The sequence below is a fragment of the Artibeus jamaicensis genome, unplaced genomic scaffold (genome assembly GCF_021234435.1).
Source record: "Artibeus jamaicensis isolate MK-2021 breed Jamaican fruit bat unplaced genomic scaffold, CSHL_Jam_final contig_3126, whole genome shotgun sequence".
NCBI classification, from domain to species: domain Eukaryota; kingdom Metazoa; phylum Chordata; class Mammalia; order Chiroptera; family Phyllostomidae; genus Artibeus; species Artibeus jamaicensis.
The window spans coordinates 19,358,113-19,369,038 of NW_026521723.1; the positions used below are offsets into that span (position 1 = coordinate 19,358,113).

General features: G+C 40.7%; 1 protein-coding gene across 4 annotated transcripts in view; it reads right to left on the reverse strand.

Annotated features, from left to right (window-relative positions):
- Positions 1-10,177, reverse strand: part of MIX23 (mitochondrial matrix import factor 23) — a 31,595-nt gene extending 21,418 nt beyond the window's left edge. For 2 of the 4 annotated variants that reach the window (XM_053663134.1, XM_053663131.1), the window contains exon 1: positions 10,110-10,170. In XM_053663134.1, the coding sequence (XP_053519109.1) occupies positions 10,110-10,160 (51 nt within the window). In that variant the 5' untranslated portion in view covers positions 10,161-10,170. Of the gene's footprint in view, positions 1-9,866; positions 10,082-10,109 lie in introns of those variants that run through there. The other 2 variants (XM_053663133.1, XM_053663132.1) reach the window with 2 other exon arrangements.
- Between the last annotated feature and the right edge of the window lie 749 nt (positions 10,178-10,926).

The window sequence follows — 10,926 nt, forward strand, 5'->3', positions numbered from 1 at the left end:
AGTGCACATAAAGGGTTTCAGAAAACACACTAAGGTAACTGGATGAAAAGTGACTTGGTAAGCGAATGGCCTACCTTAGTATGGAGATCAAGAAAGGCCTCTCCAAGGATGAAGCTTTTGGGCTGAGACCTAAATATGAAGCCAACTATGAGAACATCCAGGGAAACAAGTAAAAAAACTATGAGGCAAGAACAAACTTTGGCATAAAGAACTAAAAGGAAAGAAGGGGAGGGAGGAAGATGGAGTAGGATGGAGCAGATTCCATGGAACCCTTCCCCCTACACACGGGAGAAAAACCTGGCCGATCTATGGAGGAGCAGAGTAAACAGCCAACAGTACCCCAACATATATGAAAATAAGAGACCATAAATTGTAGTGGACACTAAAAGACCAGATGATAAGGAGATGACTGCAGGACAATAAGGTCCAAGGGACCAGCACAGAGACAGGTGGCAGCCTCAGCCCACACCCAGTGCCAGTTTACCACGGACTCTTTGGGAGCTGAGGGCTGGCTGCAGGGTCCTTGGGAGAGAGCCAGGTCATCAGCTCCCTCCCTACCAGGCCAAGCAAGGTTTGGGCAAAACCGGGAAAGACCTGGTTGCTTGAGGTTGCAGAGAGGGGAATAAAGATAGGGAAGCAAACACAAGGGCCATGATCACCTGCGGAGTCTATGGTGGCCAACTTGGGAGAATTGAGAGTCACGGTGTCGGGCTCTGAACCCGATGGTCACTGGTCTGGCTGGAGAATTGGGCTGTGCTGGGCAAGCTTGAGTGGAAGGAATCTCTTGAAAAGAAAACTTGCTTGGGGGATCCTCCTGCGACAGCTGCTTGGCCTGCTCCCCACCCAGCCTGGCAGCGATCCTGAGGTTGGGCGGAAGGCCTTGCGTTCCCCTAAAGCACTGGGAAGGGTTCGCACCCAAACCTGCAGGACCCAGGCAGCCTGGCCTGGCACACATGCCCACACCCCAGCCCACGGTGATGACTCCCACAGAGAGAGTGCTCTGAAGAGGACCTAGATCCCCTATGTGGGGCACTGGGGAGAGGCTCTAGGCAAGCTCTTGGGAGACTACTCGAGAGACTGGCTGAGTACACATCGGGAAGGGACAAAGGCCACACCAATTGCCCCTCAGCCTGCTGCAGCCAGCAAGACAAAAATTGGTTTGGCCAGCTTGAAACCAATTAGAGGTGTTTTTTTTTCCAAAGTAATCTTTTATTTTTTAAATTTTATTATTGTTTTTATCTTTCAATGCCTTTTTCATCTCTTTCCTTCTATCTTGTTTTATTCTTTCTTCCTTTCTTTCCAAACTTATCGCTTCTTCCTCCCTTCTCCTGCCTCCCCCCCCCACTAAGTAAGAGAAAAAACTTGGAACTGCGAAAAGACCGGAGTTGGACCCAAAGAGGGGGCATACCAACAGTACAGACAGAGACAAATCTCACTTTGCTACAGCAGAGAAACTACAAGTTACTGCATATTTGTATTATTATTTTTTTTTCGTTTTTCTTACATCTTTTATTTTAATAATATCTTTGTATTCCTCCTCTTTCTGTATGGTCTTCTTTGCCTTGGCTGGATATATTGTATCATTTGACAGATTTCCCCTGTTCTCTCTTCCACAGTGTATTGCTAATTTACTATCCTTCACAACACCCCTGTTCCTTTAACACGCTACTCAAAGTTCTACAGCCCCTATTCATGTTATTCAGATCACATACATTCTGTCACATGATTGTTGCTCTAATATTATTGTAAATAATAGCTGTTCCATACAATTCTAAATACTACACAATACCCCTGCCGGATCTTAGCCCACTTCACAGTTTCCTGAACTCTATTACTGTAGTGATTAACTCTATTCTCTCAAACACTACACCTACTTACTATCCTTTACTCTCACCTTACATCAGAATCTAATCTCCCACAACCTCACTGCTTTCTACATCCAACTCACAAGCCTTCCCTCCCCAATAAGTGTCTTACCTTCCATCCCTCCTTTCTAAACAGCGGCTAGTTGGGTTGAAGATTACGGTTAACGCTATAGACAGCCTAAAGATCTCCTATCTCTTCTCTACTGGCTGCTACTGTAAATATCATAGAATACTCTCCTGCTGTCATAAATCATTTTGCCTTCCCCGCCAACTGATCACAAAAAAGAGTAGATGGAAACGGTAAACACCAGGACACCCACTGGAAGAGGAAACCCAACAACAAAGGAACCACCAACAGATAGCAACAGAAGAAGGTGAAGGAGGGAGTGGAAACCACACAAACCTCAATCTAAGACCAATCTGGAAATACAACTTAACAGTGGAGAAACTACCCAGTGCAAACAAATGAACAACAGCAAAAGAGAATCCTCAAAACTTTGTACACGCAGAAGCACTAGCTTCAACACAACCTGCCCTCACCACCACAACAAATTAAAACAGGTGGTGGACCTAGGGACCATCAGTTAACCAGCTGGTGGAAAGGACCCACAAAAGACCCAAAACCCAAAGACAAACACAGAGCCAACTTAAAGGACGGCCCAAGACCAGTGACCTTGGGAGATCAAGGAGACTACAGCACTGAGTCTCACAGGTATTATACCATAGAAGTTCACACCATAAACCCAGGAAGCCAGAACAAATCAATTTAAGAAGCTGAAGCTAACAAGAAGGGTCTCACAAACAATGAGAAGACAAAGAAACAATCCCCAAACAAAGTAAAGGAGGAAGCCTCAGAAAGAATGCTAGATGAAATAGAGTCAAGTCAGCTATCAGATATTGAATTGAAAGCACTGGTTATCAGGAAGTTCAAAGAGCTCACAATGAGCTACCAAAAACTACAGGGGAACTACAATGAACTCACTGCAAACTATTATCAACATGAAAAAGAAAATAGAAACTATCAGCAAGGGTCAAAAGAAAATGAAGAATACAATTTCTGAACTGAATAACACAGTGGAAGGAACAAAAAGCAGGATTGATGAAGCAGAAGATTGGATCGGCAAGTTGGAGGACAAAGTAAAAAAAAAACAAAAAACAAAAAAAACGCCCAGAAAGACCAAGAAAAGAAAAAGAGGCTCAGAAAGAATGAAGAAGGATTAAGAGAAATGCAAGACAATATGAAACATCATAATATCTGAATAATAGGAATACCAGAAGGAGAAGAAGAGCAAGGGATAGAAACCTATTTGAAAAAGTCATAAGGGAAAACTTCCCTAATTTTATGAGAGAAGTCACACAAATCCAGGAAACACAGAGTCCCAATCAAGAGGAACCCAAAGAGGCCCTTTCAAGATGTGTCTTGAAAGACACATCATCATTAAAATGGCAAAATTCCTAGACAGAGAATCTTAAAGGCAGAAAGGGAGTAAAAGGAAGTAACATACAAGGGAGGCCCAATAAGGTTAGCTGCTGACTTCTCGATGGAAACGCTCCAAGCAAGAAGAGAATGGCAAGAAATATTCCAAGTAATGAGAACCAGAGGCCTGCAACCAAGGCTACTTTACCCAGCAAGGCTCTCAATCAAGATAGAAGGCCAAATAAAGAGCTTCCAAGACAAAAGAAGTCTAAAAGAATACACCTCCACCAAACCAGCTCTGCAAGAGATGCTACAAGGACTGCTTTATGGAAAGGAAGGAAATGAGAGAGACAGAGAGGAACACAGGTACAAAAAGGGCAATGAACAAGGACCTATCAACAATAATTTTAAATGTAAATGGATGAAATGCTCCAATCAAAAGACACAGAACAGCTGAATGGATAACAAAGCATGACCTACACACATGCTGCCTACAGGAGACCCACCACAGGACAAAAGACCAACACAGACTAAAAGTGAGGGCTGGAAACAAATTTTCCAAGCAAACGAACAGTAAAATAAAGTCGGGATAGCAGTACTCATATCAGACAAAACAGACTTCAGAAAAAGGGCCATAGCCCTGGCTGATGTAACTCAGTGGATTGAGCATGGGCCTGTGAAACAAAGGATCGCAGTTCAATTCCCAGTCAGGGCACATGTCTGGGTTGCAGGCCAGTTCCCGGCAGGGGACAGATGACAGGCAACCATACAATGATATTTCTCTCCCTCTCTCCTTCCCTTCCCCTCTAAGACAAATAAATAAATTTTTTTTAAAAAAGAAACAACAACAAAAAAAAGGGCCATAAAGAGAGACCCAGAAGGTCACTTGATAATACTCAAGGGAAGAATCCGTCAAGAAGACATAAACATTGTAAATATATTTGCACCCGACATAGGAGCACCCAAATATAAAGAAAATCTTGGGCCCTGGCTGATATAGCTCAGTGGATTGAGCGCGGGCCCGTGAACCAAAGGATGGCGGTTCAGTTCCCAGTCAGGGCATATGCCTGGGTTATAGGCCAGTTCCCAGCAGGGGACACACAAGAAGCAACCACACATTGATATTCCTCTCCCTTTCTCCTTCCCTTCCCCTCTAAAGATAAATAAATAAAATCTTAAAAAAAAAAAAAGAAAGAAAAAAAATCTTGGAGGACTTCAAGAAAGATATTGACAGCAACACAAATATAGTAGGGGATTTCAACACCCCACTGACAAAAATGGACAGATCTTCCAAACAAAATATCAACAAAGACATTACAGCATTGAAAAATGTCCTAGATTAAATGAACTTCACTGATATCTGTAGAGCCTTTCATTCCAAAGAAGCAAAATACACATTCTTTTCAAACGCACATGGAACATTTTCAAAGATAGACCACATGATGGGACACAAAACAAGACTCGACAAATTCAGGAAAACTGAAATCGTATCAGGCATTTTCTCTGACCACAAGGGACTGAAACTAGAAGCCAACCTCAAGGAAAAAAACCCAAAACACTCAAACCCATGGAGGTTGAATAGCATGCTATTAAACAATAAATGCGTCAAGGAAGAAATCAAAAAGTTTCTGGAAACAAATGAAAATGAACTCACAATGACCCAAAACTTATGGGACACAGAGAAGGCAGTCCTGAGAGGGCGACACAGGCCTACCTAAGAAAGGTAGAAACATTTCAAACAAACAACCTAACCCCACGCCTACAAGAACTGGAGAAACAACAAAGACAGCCCAGAGCAAGTACAAGGAAGGAAATAACCAAGATCAGAGCAGAATTAAATGACATGGAGACTAAAAGCACAATTCTAAGGGTCACTGAATCCAGGAGCTAGTTCTTCGAAAAGATAAACAAAATTGACAAGCCTTTAAGTAGGTTCAACAAGAAAAAAAGAGAGAGGACCCAAATAAACACAAATCAGAAAGAGTACAGATTACAACTGATACCACAGAAATACAAAGGGTTATAAGAAATTACTATGAAGAACTATATGCCAAGAAATTTGAAAACCCAGTGAAATGGACAAATTTCTAGAAAAATATAATCTTCCAAAACTCAATGAAGAAGGAGCAGAGAGCCTGAACAGAGCAATAACAGCAGATGAAATTGAAGCAGTAATAAAAAAACTCCTGACACACAAAAGCCCTGGACTAGATGGTTTCATAGGATAACTTCAAAATGCATTTAAGGATTAGCTAGCCTCTATCCTTTACAGACTATTCCAAAAAATCCAAGAAGAGAGAAAACTCTCAAACTCTTTTTTTGAGGCCACCAGCATTCTAATCCCAAAACCAGATAAAGACACAACAAAGAAAGAAGACCACTGGCCAATATCGCTGATGAACATAGATGCTATGTTGGCAAAATAATGGCAAACTGCATCTAGCAATATAGTAAAAAGGTGATACACCATGACCAGGTGGGATTCATCCCAGAGATGCAAGGATGGTTCAATATTTGCAAATCAGTAAATGTAATACATCACATAAATAAAAGCAAAGAAAAAAAATCACATGATCATATCAACAGATGCAGGAAAAGCATTTGATAAGGTACAGCACCCATTTATGATAAAAACATTCAGCAAAGTCGAAACAGGGGGAGCATTCCCCAACATAATAAAGGCCGTATATGAGAGACCTACAGACAACATCATACTCAATGGGCAAAAACTAAAACCTTTCCCATTAAGATCAGGAACAAGACAATGTTGTCCACTTTCACCACCTCTATTCAACATAGTATTGGAAGTCCTGGCCACAGCAATCAGACGAGAAAAAGAAATAAAAGGCATCCAAATTGGAAAAGAGGAAACTACACTGTCATTGTTTGTACATGACATGACAGTATACATAGAAAACCCTATAGACTCCACCAAAAAACTACTCGACCTAATAACTGAATTTGGCAAAAACAGTGGAATACAAAGTCCATATCCAAGAATCAAAGGCATTTTTGTATAACAACAATGAAATATCAGAAACAGAAATCAGGAAAAACATCCTATTTGATATAGAACGATAAAAGTAAAAAACCTAGGAATAAACCTAACCAAGGAAGTAAAAGACCTGTACTCAAAAAACCACACAATACTGATTCAAGAAATTAAGGGAGACACAAACAAATGGAACCATGCCGTGTTCATGGATTGGAAGAATTAACATTATCAAAAAGTCCATACTACCCAAAGCAATATACAGATTCAATGCAATACCTATTAAAGTACCAATGGCATATTTCACAGATACAGAATGAACACTTCAAAAATTTATATAGAAACATAAATGACCCTGAATAGCTACAGCCATTTTGAGAAAGAAAAACAAGGTAAGAGGGATCATAATACCTGATATCAAACTGTATTATAAGGCCGCCGTAATCAAAACAGCCTGGTACTGGCATAAGAATAGACACATGGACCAATGGAACAGAATAGAGAGCCCAGAAATAAACCCAAGGCTCTATAGTCAATTAATATTTGACAAAGAGAGCAGCAGCATAAAATGGAGCAAAAATAGCCTCCTCAACAAATGGTGTTGGGAGAGCCGGACAGCTACATGCAAAAAAATGAAACTCAAGCATCAACTTACACAAAAATAAATTCAAGGCAGATAAAAGACTTAAATATAAGCCGTGACCCCATAAAAGTCTTTCAGTAGAACACAGGCAGGAAAATCTCAGACATTCCATGCAGCAATATTTTCACTGATATGTCCCCTAGAGCAAGGGACATAAAGAAAAGAATAAACAAATGGGATCTCATCAAAATAAAAAGCTTCTGCACAGCTGAAGAAAACAGCATTAAAATGAAAAGAGAACCAACAGTATGGGAAAACATATTTGCCAATGATACTTCAGACAAGGATTTGAGCTCCAAAATATATTAAGAACTCATGTGACTCCACTCCAGGAAGACAAACAACCCAATAAAAAAAATGGAGAAAAGATTTGAATAGACACTTCTCCAAGGAAGACATACAGTAGGTTCAGAGACATATGAAAGGATGCTCAACCTGGCTGGTGTAGCTCAGTGGATTGAGCATGGGCCTGTGAACCAGAGGATCGTGGTTCGATTCCCAGTCAGGGCAGATACCTGGGTTGCAGGCAGGTTCCCTGCAGGCCAGTTCCCTGCAGGGGATGCACTAGAGGCAACCGTACATTGATGTTTCTCTCTCTCTCTCCTTCCCCTCTAAAGATAAATAAATAAAATCTTAAAAAAAAAAAAAAAAAAAAGAAAGGATGCTCAGTATTGCTCACCATCAAAGATATGCAAATTAAAACCACAATAGATACCACTTCATACCAGTCACAATGGCCATCATAAGCAAAGCAACAAACAACAAGTGTTAGAGAGGTTGTGGAGAAAAGGGGACCCTAGTGCACTGTTGGTGGGATTGCAGACTGGTGCAACCACTATGGAAAACAGTATGGAATTTCCTCAGAAAACTAAAAATGAAACTGTCTCTTGACCCAGTAATTCCACTGCTAGTGGAATTACTGCTAGTTTCCATTGGTATTTCCACTGAAACACCAATTCAAAAGAACCTATGCACCCCAATGTTCATAGCAGGACAATCTACAATAGCCAAGTGCTGGAAGCCTTCTAAGTGTCCATCAGTAAATGAATGGATGAAAAAACGACGGTACATTTACACAATGGAATTCTATGCAGCAGAAAGAAAGAAAGACATTGAAATTAAGAACAAACTGACAGTAACCAGAAGGGACATGGGAAAGGATAATGGGGGGAAAGGGGGAAAGGGTTTACAGGAACAACTGTAAAGGACACATGGACAAAAACAAGGGGTGGGGGTGGAAACAAGGAAGGGAGGTGGGGATGGCTGGGGTGGTAGGGAGGGCTGGGTAAAAGGCAGAAAACTACTTGAACAACAATAAAATTCACAAGTATTTAGTTAAAAAGAAAATGTAATGGTTTCATAGCTTTAAATAATTTAAGCTGAATAATTAATTTGTGATTATATCAGTCAACTGTATTCTTTACAATTTAACTAATTTATCTAAACCTAAAAGCTATACTAAAATTTTATAATTTTACAGCAATTTCACTTTTGGTCTTCTGCGCCTCTGAGGCAGTAGGGGCAAATGTCATTCTCATTCACAGTGAGGTTAAATGATGTGCTAAGGCCAGCTCTGGAAAACCAGATCTTCTGACTTTTACTACAGGATATTCTCCCTCATAAACCACATTAGATAAAGTATCTAAAAATTTCCCCCAGGCTTCACTAAGGAGGCTTATTTTATGATCTCTTTACTTACATTATCTGTGTCAACCTAATGGTTCTGCAAGACCGTTTAACTTCTGCCCCACTTACAACATTTTATCTGACCTTCCAAAAGAAAAATCAGTGTTCTTTAAGCATTGTTGGCTGTTTTAACAGCAAAAAAAGATTCTCTGAAATTTAGTTTTAGAGATTCAAATAACTGTGGAGAAGGAAGCAGTTATAAATATTACTTAAAATAAACTTATTTTATAGATTCAAAAGTTAATTTTCAAAGGGGTTAAGTGGTCAGCTCAAGGCTCCAAAGCTGTTAATGGGAGAAGCAGTATTAGAACCCAGAACATCTAACTCCCTAACCAGGGCTCTTTCCCATAAACCTTAAAACTATCATTGCAAAATTATCTGAGTGTTATTACCTCAATTTAAATCACTACAAATGTGACAAAACCAAAGCCACAAAGGGGCCAGTAAACCTGTTAAACAGTCTACATACTTTCAAATTCAAGTGTTTTTAAAAAATTTTTACAAGTGTTTGCATTTGTTGGGCACATGGATTACATTTGAAGTCAGCTGCTGTGCTGAGTTAGTCTGAGAAGCAGTTGAAGTGAAGAGGGAGAAATGACGCCACATAAAAAAGACCCCACTTAAGTTCTTTGGCCAAATGGTATTTGCCAGAGAATTCAGCCTGCTGAGACTGCCTTCAAGAATACCACCCCCTACAAAATGACTCAAAGCACAAAGCTTACTACAGATAGGTCAATGAAAGATGAAATAAATGACTTTTCACTACCTTTGGCTAAAAATATATTTTTATGGTCGTGTTTTTTAAAATTCAATTATTTATCTAGACAGCAGCATATTTGTTGCTACACTAGAACAGAGAACTTTCATTGCAACTTGGTCAAAATCCAAACCCCTGTCCTTTAACACATGGGTTAACATTTAACCATAGACCTCTGGCATTTGAATATATAAAAGATACAGCATTTTTCTTAAATGTTACATTTTCTCTAATGCTTAGGAAGGCAGCAGCACCCAGGCAGGTACTAGAATTAATCTCCCCTTCAAGATTCCAAACATTCTGCCCCATCAAAATAGTAAAACTTGTACCAAGTTGTTTTATTTTACCAAGTAAATGAGCTCTCAAGGAGATATTTTAAAAACATCTCCTACAAATGCTCAACCTAAAATACGAGGGGGAACGGTACAGAATAGAAGAGATTTCGGGGGATGGTCAAAAGGTTGTTACAATCTGTACCCTCCGCGGCTTAGTCATCGCCCAATCACCTGCAGTTTCCCGAGCAGTTACTCAAGGCCTGAGCGGCGCAGAGAGAACCATGACCCCCACGGAACAGCCTGGCTTCCTAAAGCCAATCCCGCGCCCCACATGACCTCCAATGGCTCCAAAACGGAGCTCTGAATTGCCCGCTTCTTCCACAACTAGTCCGCACTCCCTCCTAAGCCAGAGGAGGGAACAGGGTCCAGGGACAAAACAAAAGACACACCCGCCACTGAGAAAAACCCCAATACCTGGAACTCGGCGAACTCCTCACAGTTCACACCGCCACTGGGCGCCGCCATATTGGACAAACGCGAGGCCCCCTTTGCGAGCCAATCACCGCAGAGCAAAGGTGTCCGCGGCGCCGCCTGACAAAATATTTCTAGGGACACCGCGAGAAAGCTGAGCTCTAGGCCTGTTTTTCCTCTAGTCCTTATTCACTTTGGAACCTGGAACTCCGCCGTTCTTTCCACGCCTACTACTTTAACACGACCTCCTGGAACTCACCCATGTGCATGGATCGAAGAATGTCAGAACTTTTGAAGGAATCGTTTTACCCTAATCCCACCTTATAAAAAGGGAAACAGTTCCCTGGTCGAGTAGAAGTGGTTTTTCTTAACCCTTCCTCTCCATTATCTGCCTCTCAAAGCTGAGAGGCCTTCGTTAAGAACTGGGGACCACTCAGAAATGTCAAAAAGACACTGCTGACAGTGTAGGTGCATAAGGGTTGAACAGGTGTTAGGTGTGTTATGTTTAGTTTTATAAAAATAGGTAGACAGAAATAGGAAATACACATTAGCCACAGAGACACTCCCAAAGCCAACAACGTAGGCCTCAGCTACGTGTTTTTTTTATAAAGACATATATTGTATATCCATTGAAAACACTGAAATACCGGTTTACCTAGGCAGTATGATTTCGTGAGTCTGCAGTTCACAAAATTATACAGCAATTACACTACCTTTCTTCTACTTTAAACAAGTAGTTTCTTAGATACAAATAATAATACATATAGGAAAGACTCATTATACACATACTCTATATGAGCATTTTTAAGGACACGCGCCG